This window comes from Heterocephalus glaber, unplaced genomic scaffold (genome assembly GCF_053883595.1).
Source record: "Heterocephalus glaber isolate CG9 unplaced genomic scaffold, H.glaber_assembly_v1.0 deba00001608, whole genome shotgun sequence".
NCBI classification, from domain to species: Eukaryota; Metazoa; Chordata; class Mammalia; order Rodentia; family Bathyergidae; genus Heterocephalus; species Heterocephalus glaber.
The window spans coordinates 4,537,666-4,562,255 of NW_028258379.1; the positions used below are offsets into that span (position 1 = coordinate 4,537,666).

General features: G+C 38.8%; 1 protein-coding gene and 1 non-coding gene across 4 annotated transcripts in view; both read right to left on the minus strand.

Moving 5' to 3' along the window:
- Positions 1 to 3,940: 3,940 nt before the first annotated feature.
- Positions 3,941 to 4,047, minus strand: LOC147822739 (U6 spliceosomal RNA). Its single transcript, XR_015445248.1, has one exon. It is a non-coding gene; the product is annotated as a U6 spliceosomal RNA (small nuclear RNA).
- Positions 4,048 to 21,397: 17,350 nt separating this feature from the next.
- Positions 21,398 to 24,590, minus strand: part of Wdr89 (WD repeat domain 89) — a 37,501-nt gene continuing 34,308 nt past the window's right edge. For all 3 annotated transcript variants that reach the window (XM_004837421.3, XM_004837420.3, XM_087195244.1), the window contains exon 2: positions 21,398 to 23,907. In XM_004837421.3, coding sequence (XP_004837478.2) covers positions 22,623 to 23,798 — 1,176 coding nt within the window. In that variant the 5' untranslated portion in view covers positions 23,799 to 23,907 and the 3' untranslated portion in view covers positions 21,398 to 22,622. The remainder of the gene's footprint in view (positions 23,908 to 24,590) is intronic.

A 24,590-nucleotide genomic window follows, 5' to 3' on the forward strand; every position in this document is an offset into this window, starting at 1 on the left:
CCAGCACAGGTGCTTATATGAATAGAACAAAGCAATCTTAGAGACCTTCATGACTTTGATGACAGCTTTAAACAAAACACGTATTAATAGCCAAGAGCTACCTCTCTCTTGCCATGACTGCTCTACAGAACATGTCACCAGGGCCGGGGATTTAGCTCAGTGGTTTTGCCGCCTGCTGTGGAAGTGCAAGGACTCGAGTTCGATCCCTGGTACCAAAAAAAAGAAAAAGAAAAAGAAAACAGAACATGTCATCATGCTGATAATCTGAGTTCTATACTCAGAATTATGCTGAGGGTTGAAAAGGAAAAGCCTATGGCTTTTTTATAGTTGAACCCAAGGGGTCATAGCATCACAAGACAGGGAGCACAGGGACTGGTGATAGTGGGTAATCTGCTTTTGACCACTTGCTCCAGCACCTCCACCTCACTGCTACTGCTACTGGATGGGGTCAGGCCTAAGAGACACCTTACATAAAGGAACAGAACAAGAAAGGATGGGCAAGAATGTCTCCTCTCTCCTTTTTTTTCTTTTTTTCAAAATTGGAAAGCGATCATAGGTAGACATTCACAGCACGGCTGCTTGAGGCTATGATAGAACTTCGATTTCCCTCAACCCTTGGAATATATACTTAGTAGGATGCAAAGAAGTGTCACTTGGTCTTTTTTTTCCTACACCTATAAATGACCTAAGCACCCCCTAAAAATAAGAAAACTGGTTGACAAAAGAAAATAAATAAATTACAACTCCATACCTCTAACAGTATGTCCCTTTGGAGAGGACATTTACATAAGAAACAGCTGTGGCTACCAGGGGAACAATTTACCATACTAACTCTAATACCAAGGGACCCAAGGAGCCTGTACTGTAATGTGATAACAGCTATTCTAAAATTAAGATAAACCATCACCCTAACCCTTTCTTTAAACAGTCCTTGCATTCACAGTATAAAAGTTTTTTTCTCTTTCCTTTTCTGATTCTTTGTGTGTGTGTGTGTGACAGAGTCTAAGTAGTCCATGTTGGCCTTGAAATCTCAGTGATCCTCCTGCCTCAGCCTTCTGAATGCTGGGATTACTGGCATGCACCAATGCCTGTCCTCCCCTTCTGATTTTTATTGAAGATTTATTATATATATTTCTGATTCACCTAAAAAGCACTAATTGTTGACCCCTAAAAAGTTCTGACTAGTCTATTCATAGTTATAAACCTAAAATTATAAGATTAGTATAGCTTAATTTGGCGATTATACCTAAGCATGAACTCTGAGTTAAAATTAATTTTGTGTATTGTATGTTTCTTGTGTGTCTGCCTGTTTAATCTATTTTAATAAATGATTAAAGCATCTACAACTGCTTCATTAAAGAGTTTTTGAGCTCATATCGATTTTATTTTTCCTTTTATTTTTGCCCTTTTAAACTTTGGGCTCTTGGGGACTTTCAGGAAGAGTGTGGAGTGGTGACCAGCAGAGAAAAAGCCCCTCTGAGACCTAGTGTCCTGACACTGGAATATAGTAGTGTGAGGAGGACAAGAAGGAGGGAAGTGGATCACTAAAACACAGGAAGGATCTGAAGCAAGAATTGAAGTCCCTGGAGAGAGCAAGGAGACTTCAATGGAGAGGAGATAACAAGCAGTACCCCCTCCCAGAGGCTAGACTCATGGTGTGGGAATAGTGAGTAGGACCTTCAGATCCATGATGACTGGTGAACCCAGAGGCCTCCACAGAAAAACACACCAGTGGAACAGAGCAGTGGATGCAGCAGACTGCAGTGGCTGGTGTGTTATCTGGGTTCAGACATCACCACAGAGAGGGTGATGGCTGATAGCCATCTTGGAAAGGGGCCAACTGAGCTCAGAACTCAAAACAGCTATGGACCAGCTCCATCCAGTGGCTCTTGCTGTCCTAGCACAGGGGCTGAGTTCAACTCAGGAGGCCAAGGAGCAGAGTTCAAGCAGGCAGGAGGCATATGGACTGTTGTGGGCTCAAGGAATCCAGTTTCAGCCTCACAGCCAAAAACTGGCCTGAACATCAGGGGAACTAAAGGGACAGGTTGGATGGGATTATCCACTACCCTACCATGAAGCTGTGGCTGGCTTTCTGGGATCAATCAATTCAGCTCTGGACTCTCGAGCTGCCTACCAGTGACAGGAGAGACACACCTTGAATTGGACCTCTTTTCTTCTTTCTTTTTGCTCTGAAGGATATTCTAGAAAGAGATGACAAGGATTACAACTCCATGAATCCACTAGGCAAGGCAAGAAATTAAAGGAGGAAAGAAGGGAGCAAAGAGCAGGAAAATAACATGACCCAGGGATAAGTCAATACATATCAATTATAACCATCAATGTTAATGATCTCAATTCACCAATCAAAAGAACAGACAGCCAGAATGGATCAAGAAGCAAGATGCAACAGTATGCTGCATACAAAAAACACATTTAGTTCAAAAAGAAATTCATAGACTGAAAGTCCAAGGATGGAAAACAATATTCCATGTGATAAGAACTGGAAAAAGTGGGGGTAGTTATTCTATTTGTAGATACAGTGGGTTTCAAGCCAAGACTGATTAAGAGAAATAAAAAAGATCACTACTTCCTTGTAAAAGGCGAAAGATTTATACGATCTGAAGAGAAACCAGAGTATACTACTTCCTTGAAAAAGGAACAACCCAAGAGGAAGAGATAACTATCATAAAATATATGCACCAAATAGCAGTGCACCCAACTATAAAGTACAAACATTAACAGAAATGAAAAATCAAATAAATGCTAACACAATTAATTTCATCTGTTACTCATTCATTGCTCAGAAGGGTGTTATTTAATTTGTATGTGCTTATGAAGTTGTTGTGGTTTCTTTTGCCATTGATTTCCAATGGCTTTGCATTTACTTAAGCATGTTCCATGAGCTAGTAGGTGGTCTATTTTCGAGAATGTCCTGTGTGCAGCTGAGAATGTGTATTCTGATGTTGCGGGGTGGAATGCACTGTAGATATCTACTGAGTTCATTTGTTCAAAAGTTTGGTTCAGTTCTGACATTTGTTTTGTCTAGTTGATCTCTTTGTGACAGTGGGTCATTAAGGTCTCCCATTACAATTGTATTAGTGCTGATTTGATTTTTCATGTCTGTTAATATTTGTTTTACACATTTGGGTGCACTAGTATTTGGTGCATATATATTTATGATTGTTAACTCTTCCCTTTTGATTGTCCCCTTTACAAGGATGTAGTGACCTTCTTTGTCTCAATCAGTCTTGGCTTGAAGTACACTTTGTCTGCAAATAAAATAACTACCCCTGGTTTTTTCTGGGTTCCTTCACATTGAGTATTGTTTATCATCATTTGACTTTTAGTGTATGAATTTTTTTAATTAAATGTGTTTCTTGTATGCAGATACTGTTGGATTTTGTTTCTTCATGAATTCTTCCAGACTGTCTCTTTTGATTGGTGGATTGAGACCATTTAAATTGATGGTTTTAACTGTTACGTATTGACTTTTCTTGTTATGTTATTTTATTGTTGGTTTCGTTACCTCTTTTTTTTTTTGCCTTCGTGGGTTCATTCTGTTTGGGGTCCATTGCAGTTATAATCCTCATTATCTCTTTCTAGAATATCCTTGAGAATATTTTGGAGTGCTGACTTGGTGTTCATGAATTTCCTCCGGTGTTGTCATGGAAGTATCTTATTTCTCCATTAATTTTGAAAGATAATTTTGCAGGCTACATCAATCTGGGTTGGAGGCTGCTTTCTTTTAGGGCTTGAAATACTTCACTCCAAGTTCTCCTTGACTTCAAGGTTTGTATTGAGAAGTCTGATGTGATTCTGATGGGCTTTCCTTTATAGGTGATTTGTTTCTTTGCTCTAACAACTTTTAATATTCTGTTTTTGTGTTGGATTTCTGCACTCTTGCCTATTTTTTTTTTAGGTTTTCATAGGAGTATTCCCTCAAAATATAGAATGCTTCATGAATTTGTGTGTCATCTTTGCACAGGGGCCATGCTAATCTTCTCTGTATCATTCCAATTTTAATATATGTGCTACCAAAGTGAGCACTATAGATTTTTTTTAAATCATGGCTAGTTGGAGTCTTATATGCCTCTTATCTGTATGTCAAATTCTTTTTCCCTCTTTGGGAAGTTTTCTGCCATTACTTCTGTGAACAGGTTTTTTAATGTCATTTTTTGTACTATCTCCAGCTTTTTCATTGACTCAAGTTAATCTGATGTTATTCTTTGCAATATCTAAGAGCTGCTGGATTCCTTGTGGTCTCCAGCTATTTTTAAGAAATTTTTCTTTTTATGATCACAAATACAATCCTGTCTTCTATATCTGATATTCTGTCTTTGCATTGGCTTATTGTGGTACATATACTTTCAATGGAATTTTTAATCTCCTGGATATTTTTGAATGTTTCATGGATTTTTTTTCTTTCCTATGTTGGTAAATCATGGTTTCCATCATTTTCCTAAGCATCTCTGTTTTTTCAATCTGTATCTGCTCTAGAGTCACTAAGCATGTCTTTCATATTGGTCACCATATCTGTAGTTAATTGAGAAATTATTTTGATTTGCTTTTTTGTAGAGCTTCATTCATCTGCTTTGTTACTTTTGTTTTCACCACTTCAGAGTCCAGGTGGGTGGCTTTCCAATTGTTCCACTTTATTGCCCCCGGGACTGCCTTTGGGGAGGTGCTTGTCTGGGGTTGCATCTTGTTTCTTTTCTCATTTTCTACTTTTTAAAATATTTAATTCTTGAGTTGATGCTTGGAAATTGCTTATGGTGAGTAGCTTTATTGCTAGTATTTAGAACCCTTAGGAAATGACTACTTCTCTCTCAGAGATGTCTTCCAGGTGCAGCTAGCTTTTGGGTTTTGACTCAGTTACAAGATCATACCTTCTCAATTTATTGGGGATGAGAAGTTGCTGCCTACTTGGCATAACCCCTGGTTCTTTGGCACTGGCCTATAATATTTTAGGCAATCTCAGCCTGGGTATACCAGGAAGAACAACTGATTAGAACAATTATGACACTAAAGTAGTACCATCAGCAATAACAATAGCATCAAACACAGCCTAGAAAATGACAAACTGTGGCAGCTATCAATTTTCCAACTTTAACTGTGTGAACTAGATTTGTGGTTATATAAAAAAATCTAAAAACAAACCAGAAAGTTGTATACAGTAAATAAGCCCTCAATAGAGCCATTTTACCCTTTGAGGAGAAAATTTAAAAGGAGTTCAAGGGAGAAAATAGAGAAATAGAAAAAGAGGAAGATTAGATGTAAGGCTAGAGGACAAAGGAAGATCACACAAACTTTGGCAAACTGGTTTAGAAGACAGGAGGGAAAGAGAAAAGTAAGAAATAAAAATAATAATAGAACAAATGAACAAGAAAACTAAAAACCATGTTCACACTCATATAAAAATAAGAACAATCAAGAAAAAACAAACCAGAACAAAAAGAAAAACAAGGGAGAAATGTAAAAAAGAAATATGTCCACTTCATAGTGTGCCTCTGCTGTCACTTGTACATTACATGGGCAGGGTACAGATTCAAGCTGATTAATCTTTATGGCAGGTTAGTGGATAATCCTAGTAAGCATGCACCTTTAATTCTACTGAAGTTCAGGCTGGTTTGTGACTGTGACCCTGGAACTGGACCTATTGAGCCTGCAACAGTCTACACACCCCCTGCTGGCTGAAACTCAACTCCCTGTCTGCTTGAACTTGGCCCCTGTGTAGGGAATGGGGAAGGGGACTTTACCAGGACCTCTGTTGTGGGTCCTGCCCTGTGAGCCACCACAGCACAAGACAAATTCAAGAACAGACAAATGAGACAGAGTGGAGATGCCGAGTCTGGGTCCTGGTCAGTGCTGCTGATGGCAGCAAAGCTAAAGTCCTCCAAGCACATCCAGTATTTATTGAATACAATTGTGGGAAGGAATAGGGAGCAAGGTATGCTTTGAAGGTATCTAGTGAAATATTGCCGAATACCTGGCATGATGGCACCAGGGCTGTGAGTATGCACTGTTTATCTTGCTTGGATAGAACAAACTGGTACTGGGACTGGGTCCAATTAGCACACAACCCACTGGGTCAGTGAGAAGCCATAATTTAGGGGAAAGGGTTTTAATTGGGGTCATGCTGACCTTAGCTGGATGTAACTCAGCAGAGCCCTGGGACTTCACAGACCAGGGCCTAGGTTTCCACGGCAGCCATTGAGGGAGGGGCTATACTTACCCAGTCCTCCATCTGACATGTCCATTTGAGTCACATAGAGCTTTGGTCTGACTCCTGATATAAAACAATATAGCCGAATTATGGAAAGCAAGAAGCAGGTGTCATTCACTGCCTGCTAGTACTGGTCAGGGATGTCTCCTACATCCCTGACCTCCTGCGAACTTGAACTCTGACACTAACACTGGAAGCCAGTAGATAAAGCCGGCCTGCAGCTATTCTGAGTTCTCAGCTCAGGTGGCCCCTTTCCAAGATGGCTACTGGCTGATCACTCTCTCCTGGAGGTCATTCAAACACCAACAATGCACCAAGCACTGAGGTCCAATGCAGTCTGCTCCACCCACTGTGTCACTTCACTGGTGTTTCTCCATGGAGGTTTCTGGGTCACCAATAGTCACCATGTGTCTGCAGGTTTGAGCCACCCTTCCCAAGTAGTATGGGCTCAGGGAGAAGGCACCACCTGCCACATCCTTCATCTTTGTTGGAGACTCTCTTCACTCTTCCCCATGGGTCAATTCTCACTTCAGATCCTTCCTCAGTCCCTGGGACCCACTTCCCTCCTTCTGCTCTTCATGTTGCTTTATGCAAGTACTTGGACACCAAACCTTGGAGAGACCTTTTTTTGTAGCTCACAACTCCATCTTCCTGGAAGTTCCTAAAATAGTTTTATAATAACTTTTGTTTAAACCAATATTACAACTATAAAAATATTGTTTACAGCACATTACACCACTGCGTGTATTTTCTTTTTTTTTCGTACCAGGGATCAAACTCAGGACCTTGTGCTTGCAAGGCAGGCAGGGTGACACCGAGCTAAATTGTCAGTCCTGTGTGTCTTTTCTTATACAAGCTTTTACTCCCTGTAGTTAAAAATTGGTCCTCACTGCATGTGTGTTTGTGTGTGTGTATTTGGTACAGGGGATCGAATACAGAACTCAGGACCTTGTGCTTGCAAGGCAGGCAGCAGCAACACTGAGGTAAATCCCCAGCCCTCCTTGTGCGTGTTTTATGTGTGTGACTATTACTAGTTCTTAAACTCTCCAACAGTGTTGTGATTCTATCAAAATAAATTTTCTTTTCTTAGGTATCTTTTCTTCTCTCTTCCCTTTCTTTCTATTTATTTCTGTGTCCACTCCAATTTCTTTCTCCCACATACCAAGTAATTATGCTATGGGACTTAATGTGTAAAATTATTTATTTTCTTGCTATAAGTTGGATTGGTTAACCTTTAATTTATATATTTATATGGGAAGAAAAGAGGCAAAGGGGAAGGGGAAGTGGGAGGGATAGAGGAAAAAAAGGGAATGGAATTAATATGAGAAAATGAAAAAATGGAAACAAAGTCTTTGTAAATAGGGATAGAGGGTTTGAAGGGAGGGCAGGGCAAGGGGGAAAAAATAAGAACTGAAAGATTCTGTAAAGGTGCAAATTTCCAATGATGAATGTCATTATATTGTATACCTAAAATGTACCAATAAAATTAAACTTTAAAAATTTATATATTTATATACATGTCTATGTTTAATTATGTCTCAGTACATACACATGCATTGTCTCTTATTTTCACTGGGTACTATATTAAACCATACAGTTAAACATGCAACTATTCTGTAGACTGTAGCTGATACTACTTTATTGTGTACACTGCAACATTTTTTATGAAAACTGTCTCCCAGCGAGAAATATCCAGGTTATCTCTAAATCTATGACATCAAAAATGATTCTCAATAATGTATCTGTATGAAAATGTCCTTCGGATATTAAACCAGGCAATGCAATTGCTGGGGCAGAGAGGGTAATAGACACATACATACATACCTGCTTCAGTCTACACTAACATCAGTAGTTCATGAGGGTTCCTACATGCTCACATACCTACATTGGGCATCATTCAACTTTCTAATTTTTGTAATCCTGAAAGATATAAGAGCTAGGTGTGGTGGTGCATGCCTGTAATCCTAGCACTTGGGAGTCTGAGGCAGGAGGATTGCTGCAAGCTAGTTCAAGGCCAGCCTGGACTACATAGTAAGACTCTGTCTCAAACCCCTCCCTCCAAAGACAAGAAAGAAAAAAGAAAATATCTTTGGGATATTAAACTAGGCAATGCAATTGCTAGGGCACAGGGTAACAGACACATACGCACATGTCTGCATGAGGCTACACTACCATCAGCAGTTCATGAGAGTACCTACATGCTCACATAACTTTCTTTTCGTAATCCTGAAAGACACAAGAGCTGGGCATAGTAGTGCATGCTTGTAATCCCAGCACTTGGGAGGCCGAGGGAAGAGGATCACCACCAGTTCAAGGTCAGCCTAGGCTACATATTGAGACCGTGTCTCAACAACCACTACCCCCCAAAGTCATTTCAAGCTTTTTCTTCTTTGGTCTTTTTGAGACAGGGTTTCACTATGCAGCTCGCACTGGCCTTGAACTGACTGTGTAGCCCAGGCAGGCCTCACACTCAGCACTCCTCCCTCAGCCTCCCAAGTGCTGGAATTAGAGGTGTGCACCACACCTGGCCTTATTTCACATTTTCATTTCTTTAATCATCAAGGAATTTGACCACATTTTTGGTTTCTTCTGAAAAGTTTTCTTTTCATATTCTATTTTTCCACTGACATTTTGTTTTCCAGTACTGTCCAGGTTGGCTTTAAATCACAAGCCTCTTGCCTGAGCCACCTTGAATAAGTGGAATTATAGGCATACATCCCTATGTTTGGCTTTATCACAGATATTTTCCTTTTTTTTTTTTTTTGGCACTAGGGATCAAACTCAGGACCTTGTGCTTGCAAGGCAGGCATGGTGCCACTGAGCTAAATCCCTGGTCCTATCATAGATTCTTTTTTCCAGTATCAGGGATTGAATTAAGAATCTTGCACTTTTTTTTGTAAAATTATTTTTCGGTACATTGTAGGTATACAACACAATTACATTTCTCATTGGGAATTGTACCTTTACATAATGCATCTTGGTTCTTATTTTTTCCCCATTCCTAGCCCTCCCTTCATGCCCTCCACCCTTCCCTATTTACAAAGACTTTATTTCCATTTTTTCCATTTCTCATCATTTTTCCTTTCGCTTCTTTCCTTTTCCCTGCCCCTCCCACTACCCCTACCCCTTTGGACCTTTTCTTCCTATTTTCCATTATCAATTATTCATTCTAATCATTGGTACATTTTAGGTATACAATATAATGACATTCATCATTGGAAATTTGCACCTTTACATAGTCTCTCTTGGTTCTTTTCACCCTTGTCCAGCCCTCCCTTCAACCCCTCCATTCCTCCCTGTTTACAAAGATTTTGTTCCTATTTTTCCATTTTCTCATATTAATCCCATTCCCTTCTATCCTTTCCCCTAGCCCTCCCACTTTCTTCCCCTTTGCCCCTTTCCTTCCTATTTCACATTACCTATTATACATTTAGTCCTTATTTACACTTTCAGTTTCTCACACCAGAGAAACTATTTGGTATTTATACATGTGTGTCCTATTTATTTCACTTAAGAGTATTGCCTCAATGTGGATCCGCTTAGGTACAAATGTCTCTAATTTCTCATTTTTTATGGCTGAGTAGTACTCCATTTTATAAAAAAACCACATTTTCTTGATCCATTCTCCAGTTAATGGACATTTGGGCTATTTCCAAGTTTTAGCTATTACAAACTACACTGCTATGAACATGGGCACACATATATCACTGTGGTATGATTCTTCTAATTCTTTGGGGAAGATTCCCAGCAGTGGAATAGAGCGGTCAAATGGGACTTCCAGTCCTAGTTCTTTCAGGTATCTCCATACTGATTTCCACAGTGCTTGCACCAGTCTACACTCCCACCAGCAGTGGAGCAGGGTTCCTCTTTCCCCACAGCCCCACCAGCATTTGCTATTGGTTGATTTCATTATAGCAGCCATTCTTTCTGGAGTGAGGTGGAATCTCAGCATTGTTTTCATTTGCATCTCTCGAATGACCAGTGATGTTGAACATTTTTTTATGTATTTATTTGCTATTTCTACTTCTTTGTCTGAGAATGTCTGTTCATTTCAGATGCCCATTTTTGGATTGGGTCTTTAAATTTGGGAGGTCTGATCTTTTAAAATTCTTTATAGATTCGAGATAGTAGACCTTTGTCTGAGGAAAAGCAGGTGAAGATATTTTCCCACATTGTGGGTTGTCTCTTCACACTGCTGGTGGTTTCACTTGCTGTGCAGAAGGTTTTTAATAAGAAGAGATCCCATTTGTTGACTGTTTGTGCTAGTTAACAGGCAACTGAGGTTTTGTTCATAAAATCTTTTCCTACACCGATGTCTTCAAGAGTTCTACCTAACCTCTGTTCCAACTGGTTCAGTGTTTCTATTTTAATATTTAGATCTTTAATCCATTTTGATTTTACTTTAGTTCATGGCAAGAGATATAGGTCTAGTTTTAATCTTTAGCAAGTTGAAATCCAATTTTTCCAGCACCATTTATTAAAGAGGCTATATTTCCTCTAGTGAGGGTGTTTGGCTCCTTTATTGAAGAGATGGCTATGTGTCTGGCATTGTTTCTGCATCTTCTAATCTGTTCCACTGGTCCTCAGGTCTGTTTCTTTGCCAGTACCATGCTGTTTTTATCACAGTAGCTTTGTAGTAGAGTTGAAGGTTGAGGATTGTGATAGCTCCTGCCATGTCTCTGTTACCTAGAATTGCTTTTGATATTCTGGGTCTCTTCTTGTTCCAAATGAATTTTTGTATTGTTTTCTCAAGGTCTATGAAGTATGCTGCTGGGATCTCAATTGGAATTCCATTAAATCTATATAGCAGTTTTGGAAGTATGGCCATTTTCACTATATTAATCCTTCCTACCCAGGAGCAGGGGATGTATGTCCATTTTCTGATATCATCTTCAATCTCTCTTTTCAGAGTGCTATAGTTTTCAGAGAAGAGGTCTTTGATTTCTTTCATTAGGTTGATTCCTAGGTATTTCAGTTTTTTGGATGCTATTGTGAAAGGAATTATTTGCCCTATTTCTCTCTCAGTGAGTCTGTCATTGGTGTAGAGGAAAGCTATTGATTTTTGTGTGTTGACCTTGTAACCAGCTACTTGACTGAATTTGGTTATTAAGTCTAGAAGACTTTTGGTGGAGTTCTTGGGGTCTTCTATATAGAGTATCATGTCATCTGCAAATAATGACAATTTGACTTCTTCATTTCCTATCTTTATTCCTTTTATTTCTTTCTCTTGTCTAATTGCCGTGGCTAATGTTTCCAGAACTATATTGAACAAGAGTGGTGACAGTGGACATCCTTGTCTTGTTCCTGATTTTAGAGTGAAAGATTTCAGTTTTTGACCATTTAGTATGATATTGGCTGTTGGTTTTTCATAGATGGCTTTCATCAGCTTGAGGTAGAGACCATCTATTCCACTATTTTGTAGGGTTTTTATCATAAATGCATGTTGGATTTTGTCAAATGCCTTTTTTGCATCTATGGAGATAATCATATGGTTTTTGTCCTTGGCTCTATTGATATAGTGTATTACATTGATTGATTTGCATATGTTGAACCATCCCTGCATCCCTGGGATGAATCCCACTTGATCAGGGTGTATGATCTTCTTGATGATCTTCTGCATTTTGTTTGCCAGTACCTTATTCAGGATTTTTGCATCTATGTTCATTAGTGAGATTGACCTATAGTTCTCTTTTTCAGTTGGGTTTTTCTCTTCTTTGGGGATCAAGGTGATGCTTGCTCCCAGGAATGAATTTGGGAGTATTGCTTCCCTTTCAATTTCATTGAAGAGTTTAAAAAGTAGTGGCAGTAGTTCCTCTCTAAATGTCTTGTAGAATTCAGCACGGAAGGCATCAGGGCCTGGACTTTTCTTAGTTGATAAGTTTTTAATTATGTTTTCAATTTCATTGGTTGATATTGGGTTGTTTAAAATTTTTAGGTCTTCTTCATTCAACTTTGGTCATTCATATGTATCTAGGAATCTGTCCATTTTGTCAATTTTGGGTTTGTCAATTTTGTTGATTCTTTCGAAGAACCAACTCTTGGCTTCATTGACTTTTTGTATCATTCTCTTAGTCTCCATTGCATTGATTTCTGCTCTGTTCTTTATAATTTCCTCCCTTGTATGAGCTCTGGGATTGTCCTGCTGTTCTTTTCCTAGAAGCTTGTGGTGCAGCACCAGGTTGTTTAATTGGGCTCACTCTGTTTCCCCAATATGCATATTCACTGCTATGAATTTCCCGTGTAAGACTGCTTTCATTGTGTCCCATAGATTCCGATATGTTGTATTGTCATTGTCTTTTAATTGAAGGAACTGTCTGTTTTCTTCAATTTCCTCTGTGACCCATTGGTTATTCAGAGGTGTGTTGTTCAATTTCCACACGTTTATGAAATTTTTTCAGTTTCTTTTGCTATGGATCTCCAATTTCATTGCACTATGATCTGATAATATACAGGGGATAACTTCAATTCCTTTGCACTTATTTAAACATGTTCTATGTGTGAGTATTGTGGTCTGTTTTGGAGAATGACCCATGCACAGCTGAGAAGAATGTGTATTCTGATTTTGTGGGGTGGAAGACTCTGCAAACATCTGTTAAGTTCATTTGTTCAAGAGTTCAATTGAGTTCTAGTATTTCACTACTTCTTTTTTGTCTAGTTGATCTATTTGTGACATTGGGGTGTTGAGGTGCCCCACTACAATTGTATTAGTGCATATATGACTTTTCATATCCATTAGTATTTATTTTATATAGTTGGGCACACTAGTGTTTGGTGCATAGATATTTATGATTGTCATCTCTTCCTCTTGGATTCTTCCCTTTACAAGGATGTAGTGTCCTTCGTCTCTCTTAATCAGTGTTGGTTTGAAATCTACTTGATCTGCAAAGAGGATAGCTACTCCTGCTTTTTTTTGGGTTCCTGTTGCATGGAGTATTGTTTTCCACCCTTTAACTTTCAGTCTATGAGTTTCATTTTGAATTGTGTTTCTTGTATGCAGCATATTGTTGGATTTTGCTTCTTGACCCATTCTGCCACTCTTATTTCTTTTGACTGGTGAATTGAGACCATTAACATTGATGGTTATAACTGAAATGTATTGACTTGTCATTTCCATGACTTTTTCTTTTTGTTGGGTTCTCTCCCTTTACATTTCATTTCTTGTCATGCCAGATGGGTTCATTCTGCTTTGCTTCCCGGGGTTGTGATCCTCAATGTCTGTTCCTACGATATTGTGTAAAATTTTTTGGAGTGCTGGTTTGGTATTCACGAAGTTCCTAAGGTGCTCTTTGTCATGAAAGTATCTTATTTCTTCATCCATTTTGAAAGATAGTTTTGCAGGGTACCTCAATCTGGGTTGGAGGCTGTTTTCTTTTCGGGCTTGGAATATGTCACTCCAAGCTTTTCTTGCCTTGATGGTTTGTGTTGAGAAGAAGTCTGCTATGATTCTGATGGGCTTTCCTTTGTATGTGATTTGTTTCTTTTCTCTAACTGCTTGTAGAACTTTGTTCTTCTGTTGAGTTTCTTGAATCTTATCAATTATATGCCTATGTGTAGATGTTTTTTGATCAAGGCTATTTGGAGTCCTATATGCCTCACTTATCTGTATGTCAAGTTCTTTTCCCCTGCTTGGGAAGTTTTCTGCCATTACTTCTGTGAAGAGTTTTTTTTATGTCATCTGCATTCTCTCCTGTTTCTTCATTGACTCCAATCAGTCTTATGTTATTCTTCTTTGCATCATCTAGCAGCTGCTGGATTGATTTCTTGTGTTCTCTTATAATTTTGAAAGAATTTTTCTTTTCCTGGTCATTAATTGCAATCTTATCTTCTAGATCTGAAATTCTGTCCTCACATTAGCTCATTCTGCTGTGTAAAGTTTCAATGGAGTTTTTCATGTCCTGGAAATCTATTTGCATCTGTTTTATGGATTCCATTTGTTTCCTATGTTGGGATTCCATCATGTTCCTCAGCTCCTCTCTAGATTTATTAATCATGTCTTGCACTAGGAGCACAATTTCTCCTGTTATCTGAGAAATTATTTCGGATTTCATTTTTTTCCAGATCCCCTTTTATTGCCAGTTCAGTGGGTATAGGTGGTTGCGTATCAGAGTGTTTCATCTCATTTCCCTTTGGGGTTGCTGTAGGTGATCTGGAAGTCTGGTTTTGAGACTTATTTACGTGTTTTCTCATTTCGACTGAGAGGGGGTGGTGCTGTTGGTGCCTGCACGGAGTACCTCCTCTGAGCTGGGAGAGGTGGCACAGGGTCCAGGAGCAGTGGTAGGGATGATGGCCCAAAAGCCCTTTCCTCTGGGCTGGGGGCAGTGGGAGGGATGGTGGCCAGGAAGGCCCTTCCTCTGGACCAGGAGCAGTGGGACGGTGGCTCAGAAGTCCCTACCTCTGGGCCAGGAGTGGCAGAACCCAGTACTGTGGTCTGGTGGTCCAGTGTCTTCTGCGTCTTTGTAGTGTGCAACTAGGTGGCTGTACAGGGGAGCGGGGGAGGGGGTGTCCAGTGGATTGCTGCCAGGGCGCAGGCTGATTCAGCGTGTTCCGCGCGACTCACAACCTTGGTAGGGCATCCCAGAATGTTGCACTTTTGAGGCAGGCATGGCACCACTGAGCTAAATCCTCAGCCCTTTATCATAGTTTTTTTTTTTTTTTTTTTTTTTTTTTGGAACCGGAGATCAAACTCAGGTCCTTGTGGTTACAAGGCAGGTAGTAGAATCACTGAGTTAAATCCCTGACCCTATCACAGATTTTTTGATGTTGAGTTATCCTGACATTCCTGAGGTAAACTGCATGTGGTTATAATGTGTTTAATGATTAGATTGGGCTACCTAATATTTTTAAATTGTGAATAACCATTCATAAACAAATAATGTTTTTTCCAACTTTATCTGGTTTTAGAAATATCACGTAAGCCTAAAAATCCATTTTGCCAGTTGCCAAGACCTGCACAGAGTAGGGTCCAAAGCCAAGAAGAGTGGTGGAAGATGAAGAAAAACAAAGAAAAATGAAGAACACCAAGATTATGCTTGAAAGCTGGAACCAGGTGGAACCATAGCCTGTCAAGAGCTAATGGCTGCTTGGAGTCTAGTGCACTCTTTATTTATAGTGTAAGACAAACAGGAAGAGAAGGCAGGGTAACTTGTGCTACATGGCCTAGGATGGACATAGCATGAGTAGCCTATGCTGAATGTAACATGACTCTCTCATGATTAGGGCATGCACAGAAAGGGAATAAGGAAGAAAGATACATAATGAAACTGTCTCCTGGGGCTGTGCCATCCAGGGTCTACAATGTTAGCCAAACAGACACAGTCTAGTCTATGGAGGAGAAAGAGAGTAGGGAGGAGGTGAAGGATCATCTTCAGAGTTGGCCCGCAGTAGCCAGTTATTAAGATTGCTACCCTATCTTTCTCATCCTGTCTGCTACTTTTTGTTATTATTATAACAGCTGAGTTATAATCACACATCATAAAATTCATACATTTAAGGTATGGCAGGGTGGGATGGGGAAGGGTTGATTAAGAGGTACTAAATTGTGCTTAGAAAGGAGTAAGAAGTTTTGGAGTGTCACCCACCACCACGACGAGCACAGAGGTGAGCCACTCCAGGTGCACAAGAGGAGGCTTCTGGCCCACCATACCCCCTCCCCATGAGCACAGAAGAGGTGAGCCACTCCCAGTGCACATGAGGAGGCTTCCAGGCCACCATATACCCCCTCCAATGAGCAGAGGTGAGCTGATCCCAGAGCACAGAGGAAGCTTCCAGGCCACCACAGCCCCCCCCATCCCCCCCTGTGAGCACAGAGGAGGTGAACCCTCCCAGCGCACAAGGGGAGGCTTCCAGGCTGCTATACCATCCCTGTGAGCACAGAGGTGAGCCACTCCCAGGGCCCAGGAGGAGGCTTCCAGGTCACCATACCACCCCCTCCCCCAGCACACAGGAGGTGAGCCATGTGGGTGACAGCAACACCCCCCCCCCATCAAAATGAGAAGACACATGAGCAAGTCTCAAAACCAGACTTCCAGATGACCTAAAACAAACCCAGGGAAACAAGATGGAACACTCTTCTTTTGGTACTGGGGATCGAACTCGGGTCCTTGTGCTTGCGAGGCAGGCAGTGGAACCACTGAGCTAAATCCCTGGCCCAAGATGGAACACTCTGATATGAAACCATGTGGACTCCCAGAACTGGTAACAAAAGAGAATCTGGGAAAAATAAAATCAGAAGTAATTCTAAGATAACAGCAGAGATTGTGCCCATAGTACAAGACATGATTAATAAATCTTAAGAAGACACAGATAAAAAAAGAGGAACTAAGGAACATGATGGAATCCCAACATAGGAAACAAATGGAATCCATTAAACAGATACAAACAGATTTCAAGGAGATTAAAAACTCCATTGAAAGCTTACACAGCAGAATGAACCAATGTGAGGACAGAATTTCAGATATAGAAAATAAGATTGCAATTAGTGACCAAGAAAAGAAAAATTGCTTTAAAATAGTAAGGGACCATGAGAAATCAATCCAGCAGAGGCTAGACGGTGCAAAGAAGAATAACATAAGACTGACTGGAGTCAATGAAGAAAGAGGAGAGAGTGCAGATGACATAAAAAAAACTTCACAGTAGTGATGGCAGAAAACTTCCCAAGCAGGGAAAAGAACTTGACTTATAGAAAAGGGAAGCAAATAGGACTCCAACTCGCCATGATCAAAAAAAATCTACACATAGGCATATAATTGTTAAGATTTCAGAAACCCAACAGAAGAACAAAATTCTACAAGCAGTTAGGGAAAAGAAACAAATCACATACAAAGGAAAGCCCATCAGAATCACAGCAGACTTCTCAACGCAAACCCTCAAGGCAAGAAGAGCTTGGAGTGACATATTCCAAGCCCGAAAAGAAAACAGCCTCCAACCCAGATTGAGGTACCCTGCAAAATTATCTTTCAAAATTGATAGAGAAATAAGATACTTTCATGACAAAGAGCACCTTAGGAAACTCAGGAATAACAAACCAGCACTCCAAAAAATTTTAGACAATAGGGCTGGGAATTTAGCTCAGTGGTTCAGCCGCTTGCCTCGCAAGTGCAAGAACCCAAGTTCGATTCCTGGTACCAAAAAAAAGAAAGAAAAAAAATATTTTAGACAATATCCTAGGGAAAGACAAGGATCATAACCCCAAGAAGCCCAGCAGAATGAATCTGTTGGGTGTGACAAGAAATTAAAAGCAAAGGGGGAGAATCCAACACACAGAAAAAGTCATGACAATGATAAATCAATATGTATGAGTTATAACCATCAATGTTAATGGTCTCAACTCACCAATTAAAAGAAATAGATGGGCAGAATGTGTCAAGAAGCAAGATCCAACAATATGCTGCATACAAGAAACACATTTAATTCAAAAAGAAATTCAGTCTCAAAGTTAAAAGGATGAAAAAAATGCTCCATGTTACAGGACACCCCCCCCCTCCCAAAAAAGGAGTAGCTATCCTCTTTGCAGATCAAGTGGATTTCAACCCAAAATCTGAAACACTCTGGCCCCAAGAATTTCAGATAAGGGATAGTCAACTTGTATGTACAGATGTATTGTGAACATGTGTTTTCATTCCTCTGTACTAAAAACTTAAGAACAGGACAGTTGGTTTTTTTTGGGTTTTTTTGGTACCAGGGATCAAACTTGGGTCTTTCCGCTTGCGTAGCAGGTGGTGAAAACACTGAGCTAAATCTCCGGCCCAATTGGTTCTTAACAGTAATAAAAGAAATTTCTATATTGTTTTCCAAAATGGTTTTGTCATTTCACATTCACATTAGCAGTATTAGAAAGTTCTAAATGGTTCACACCTAAGCTGACATTTGTTCTTTTAATACTTTTAACTTCATCTCCTTAATGAGTGTATAATTCAATCTTGTTATTGTACTGATTAGTATTTTTCTGATTCTAGGGTTGTACACCATTCCTTGTGATGTATTGGCTATTTATCATCTTCTTGTGTCTACTTTTTAATTGGGTTGTCTATCAATGAGCTGCAAGAGCTCTTTATATATTATGGCCATAGGTTATATGTATTATAAATATGTTCTGGTTAAGGACTACTTTTCATTTTCTTAATGATATCATTTAAAGTTCTAAATTTTGATGGAATCTCATTTATCAATTTTTTTATACACATCATGTTTTTTATATCCTAGGAAATTCTTGCCTACCCTAAATTCATAAAAATTTTCCCTTATAATTTCTTCTTGAAGTTTTATAGTTTTAGTCTTTCCTATTTAGGTTCATAGATCCTTTCAAGTTATTTTTATGTATGGAAATAAAGGGTTGAGGTTAATTTTTCATACACAGATACCAAGGTGTTTTAGTGCCATTTGCTGAAAACACTATCTTTTCCTCTGCTCTTGAACTGTTTATGTTCTATAAAATGTCACTGTTAATTACTCTTTCAAAACTCAGTGGACAATATATATGTGTGGTTCTATTTCTAGATTCTGTTTTATTCCAATGATCTATATGTCTTTCCTTATACCAACACTGCCTTGATTACTGTTGCTTTAGAGGAAGTCTTAAAATTAGGTACTAAATGTCTTCCAACACTTTTTTTTTTTTTTTACTCTTCTAGGTCCTTTGTACTCCTACATCTAATCCTGCTAAATTCAAATACAAGTTCTGGGGACTCCTAGAGAATTTACTTTTTCTCTGTGGATGATCATTTCATCTACATATAAAGATTTTGCTTCTACCTTGCCAATCCTATCGTAATTGTGTCATTTTATTGCCAGACTATTTTGGTTTGGGCCGATGTTTCAAAGTTTAATGGACAGATGAAGAGTAGGCATATCTGCCCTTGTTCCCCACCTTAGGAAGAAACCATTGTATCTTCTCCATTCTTATAAGAGATTTTTGCTGGAAGTATGGAGGTACATGTCTTTGATCTATTGAGAAGGTTCCTGTTCTACTTCTAGTCTGATAGCTTTTACCATGAACAGCTGTAGAATTTAGTCCAACACTTTCTCTGCAACTATTGAGGGGATCACATGGCTTTTTCCTTTCCTCTGTTAAAATGACTTTTGAGGGTGGATCTTCCAATGCTGAACCAACACTGCCGTACCTATAATAAAACCACTTTCTACATATTGCCAGATCAGACTTCTAAGTTTGTTTTGTTAAACAAATTTCTATGTTCATACTTTTTTCTTCTATTATCTCTATCCAGTTTTAGGATTAGCACAATGTTGATTTCCTAAAATGAGAGAAGTGTTCCTTCTTTTTTCTGCTTTAATTGTTTGATATAATTTATCAGTTAAAATGTATATGAGCCTGCTGTTGTCATACAGGTATGTTTTCAACCTAGGAATATACTTTCTTTAATAGGTGCTATTCAAATTTTATATTTCCTCCAGAGTTAGTTTCATTAATTTGTATTCCAAGGTACTTCTTAGAAGTTGTCACATTTATTTCAAAAAAGATTTTTGTAATATGCTTTCTATATCCTTTTAAATTGTGTAAAATCTGTGGTAATGTCTCCTAGATCTTGATATAGTAATTTTTAAAATGTATAATTGATATTGTGTAACAGGAAGAAAAGGTCTAAAGGAGTAGAGGAAGTGGGGGGGTAGGGGAAAGGAAAGGGAAAAGAAAATATATGAGAAAAGGAAAAAAATGGAAACAAAGTCTTTGCAAATAGGGAAGGGTGGAGGGAGTGAAGGGAGGGCAGGGGAATGGGGACAAAATAAGAACCAAGATACATCATGTAAAGGTACAAGATCCCAATGATGAATATAACTGTATTTTATACCTAAAATATACCAATAAACTTAATGGAAAAAAAAAAGTTCTGGAGTGTTGCTGCAAAATGGGATAACCATAGATCATGATAATACACCCTAGAAGAAACTTTGAATGTTTTCACCATAATAAATTGATAAATGTTTGAGGAGACAGATATGTTTACCCTGATCTAAACATAATGTATACACATATGGAAACAATGCATGGTACCCCACAAATGTACAATTTTTTGTACATTTATGTATCAGTTAAAAATAAATGTAAATATTTTAAACAGTACAATTCACAGATTTCTAATATGTTCAGAGTTGTACAATCATCACCACAGTGCATCATAGAATATTTTCCTTAACTTCAAAAAGGATCTCACACACTTCAGCTATCACTCACTAATCTTCCCATCCTCTACTGCCTTTCAGCTCTCAGCAACCACCAATTTGTTTTTCTCCATAGACTACTATTCTTGGCATTGCATATAAATGGAATCATATAATATGTGGTCTTTCACAACTGTACTTCAGCATGGTTTTAAGATTCATCGAAATCATAGCAGGTATAAATATTTCCTTCTGGGCCAGGGATTTAGCTCAGTGGTGCTGTCACCTCCCTTGCAAGCACAAGGTCCTGAGTTTGATCCCCAGTACCAAAAAACGAGATAATAATAAAAATTTCCTTCTTTTTGTGGCTAATAGCTCATGAATGGATCTATCACATTTTATCCATCCATCTACTGATGCACATTTAGATGGCCTCCACCTTTGACCTATTATGAGCAACACTTCGTATGTTGCACAATATTCTTTTGGCTTTTTCCAACTATTGATATATGTGACAACTGTTCATACTTTAGAGGATATATAAAGGGGTGTAGTTCAGTGCTAGAGTGCATTAAACCCCCAGTACCACACACACACAAACTACATATTTTAAATATGTTGAAGTGACTTATCTACTATATAGTCTCAGGTGAGTTAAACTGATTCACAGCCTAAATGCAACATTCACCAATAGAAAAATTAATTTTGGGGCCAGGGATTTAGCTCAGTGGTTCTGCCACCTGTCTTCCAGGTGCCGAGTTCGATCCCTGGTATGGAAAAAAAAAAAAAATTAAATAAATAAAATTTTCCCTACTGCCAAAGATCCAAAGATGTACCTATTAACATCTAAAAAGAAGTATTAAAAATTCCAAAGCAAGGACTGGGGATTTAGCTCAGTGGTTCCGCCACCTGCATCACAAGTGGAAGGACCCAAGTTCAATTCCTGATACTAAAAAAAAAACAATTCCAAAGCAACATTTGTGCTTTAGCTGACAATAATTCTTTTATTTCTAAGGAATATTCTTACCTTTAAGTGTAAGAAAAGATACCAAATCTTCAAAAAATTAAATTCTTTTATTAAGATGTTTTACAGAAATATTTTTTGAAAATGACAAAATTAGCAGTAAAGAAAACTTCAAGTTTAATTCTGGATGAAATATGGAAGAAAATTTTATCACAAAACATTGGAGAAAGGATATTTTGAAATAAAAGTATTCCTTTTATATTTTGAGTGTCAAAGTGTAGCAAGATAATTTCATCAGAAGATCCTTGTTTACTAGTTAACCAACAATAGTATTAAACCACAGATACAAATACTTACTAAATATATTTCTCTCATTTTATAAATGCCCATACTTTATTTTCTAAGAAAATTCAGTTCTATTTAGGCTCACTATAATGTTTATGTTTAAATACTACAAAGCAATATGTTAGGGGTATTGCGCAGGCATAAACTCCTCAAATAAAGATAACCATCTGATTTGATTCTATAATGAAGACAGGGGGTGGGGATTTAGCTCAGTGATGCTACCTGCCTTGCAAGTGCAAGGTCGAGTTTAATCCCCAGTGCCAAAAAAAGAAAGGATGAAGATACCTTAGAGCTTAAAAGAAAAACCCAAATTTTACTATCTCTACTTCTAAAGAATCCTTATCAGAGCTATTTCTTATTCTTTGGTTTTTGTGGGTCTTTTTGGTACCGCGATCAAACTCGGGACCTTGCACTTGTAAGGCAGGCACCAGAACCACTGAGTTAAATCCCCGGCCCTCAGAGCTGTTTCTCTACACTCAACATTTTGTATCTGAATACATGGGCTTAAAAAATAAGGCATTTAGTTTTACTTTCGATTCACTAGGTTTTTTTTTTTTTGGTACCAGGGACCAAACTTAGGTCCTTGCATTTGTGCAGCAGGGGGTGAAACCACTGAGCTATATTCCCGGTCTCAATTCACTAGTTTTTATACTCGACTGAGAGTTTTAAAAAATATTTTAGATGCTGGGTGTGATGGCGCACTCCTGTAATCTCAGTGCTTGGGAGGGTGAGGCAAGAGGATGGTCATGAGTTTGAGGCTAGCCTGGACTGCATACTGAGTTCAAGGTCAGTGAGACCCTATCTTAAAAAAAAACACATACAGATCTGAATTAAACAATTTTTAAAATTTGCTCAGAACTGTTAGCTAACTTGTTTTAACCTACAACCTTTAAACATGTCTACCAGAGGTAGTACACCAGAAAACTTACTTGAGATTATAAAGCCTCTGAAGTAAACTTCTAATACTGTATAACATCACTGTTTTTTCCTTCTCTTGTAAGAGTTGTTTCTATCAATGGGTACTTGCTGGTACTTGGAGAACACTCTTTTCACACTATCTTTCAAAGTGTTCTCTATAGCTCCAGATTTCCAAAGTACCAAGCGTGCATCTTCTCCCCCAGTCAGCAAAGAATCATCCTGCACATCCCAACAGAAAGAACGAACTGTGGCAGCATGCCCTCTCTTAAGGGTGGTCATAGGGGTTAGTCCTGACGAAGTACAGGTCATTAAATGAATCCTTCCTGTGTGTGTTCCTCCAATAACAAACAATTTGTCCATCTTTTCATGATATAAACCTCCAATCAAATAGTCCAACTGATCTTCCTTCATGTTAATTATTTCTCTGACATTCTGGATGTTCAAACGTGTAATTGGTTCCTCAGTATCCAAATGATTAAGATCCCACCAACAAAATCCTTCATCATGTGTCATGCAATAAATCTGTTTATAATCTCTCCCAGACCAACCAATGCAGCTCACTGAGGAAGCTGAGTTACATGTTGTAACCAGTGCTTGCTCTTCATCATTAGCACTAATATCAAACACATTTACCAGGCCATCAGTGGAACCTGTGACGATCATGTTGGGATTGCTGGGATGGAAACACACTTGTGTGATGTCATCACTGTGTGTCTCTGAGTATGTACCAAGTGGGTCTCTAGTAGTGGACAAAGCCTCAGAATTAACTCTTGCATCCCAAAATACCAACAATGCATCATCATCAACTTTTTCTGTACCACCACAAATGACATGATCATTACAGCTGATATCAAAACTAATAAAAATATTGGAAGGGTAACCCTTGAACAACTGAACAGGCTTTTTACTGGCTAATCGGGCATCCCACCGTTTTACAGTGCCATCGGTACTTGCTGAATATACACTGTCACAGGAATTTGAAAATTTGACTCCATTAAGAAGTCCAGGATGTCCACTAACTTCTTGTAGCACATTTAATGTTTCTTTATCATATATTCTTATTGAGGCATTAGAACATAAAACAGCAACCAAGCTTCCTTTTTCTGCTTGTACAGTCTTTGATGTGTCTATTCCAAGTAAGTAAGTGGGTTCTTTAGGTTCTGAGGAACATTTAACAATATGCAGATTAGTGATGTGTTCCTCAATCTTCTCCATATCAACAGTAGCATCCATCCAAGTACTAACCAGGGCAACTCTGCTTAGCTTCTGAGGTCAGACGAGATTGGGCACATTCAGGGTGGTATGGCCGTAGATAACAACAGCATTCAAAAGTAGTAAAATTCTGCAATAAAAATACAAAAACTAAAATTAAACTTGAAGGTTCTCTAAAGTCACAATTTTAAAAAAATCTAGCATAAAATATGTATCAAAGGCACAGAGAGCAGACCGACCACCCAGGCAGGCTCTGTAAACAAGGCTCACACTTGGGTGTGAGGAGGCTAAATCCAAAAAGGGAGTCCATATGGGAGGGAGGCAAAGATTTAAAGGGGAAGTGGTTGGCAGGCATTGGCCTGAAGAGTTACTGCCTTGAGAAGTGTGAGGGCAGAGATAGTGTGGTCATTATCCTCAGAATGGGCAGCAGTTTGGAATTTCAGGAATCAAGGGTAGTACAGCTATATTTGGACTTCCTGGAACTGAGGCTGAAAGGCTAAGATACTTGTGGTGCTCTGCAATGGCCTTACCCACTGGACCTGACATTCCTGTCTCTTTATTGTTATAAAAAAACAGAGTAGGGCTGGGGATTTAGCTCAGTGGTTTCGCCACCTGCTGCACAAGCACAAGGACCTGAGTTCAATCCCCAGTACCAAAAAAACAAAAACAAAAACAAAACAAAGAGAGTATTGGGAGGTGGATGCTATTTCTCATAGCTGCTTCATGTGGGACATGAGGGCAGCTTGGACTTTTTTTTTTTTTTAAAGGGAAGGGGTTTATTTGGCTTACAGTTTATAGAGGTTTCAGACCATA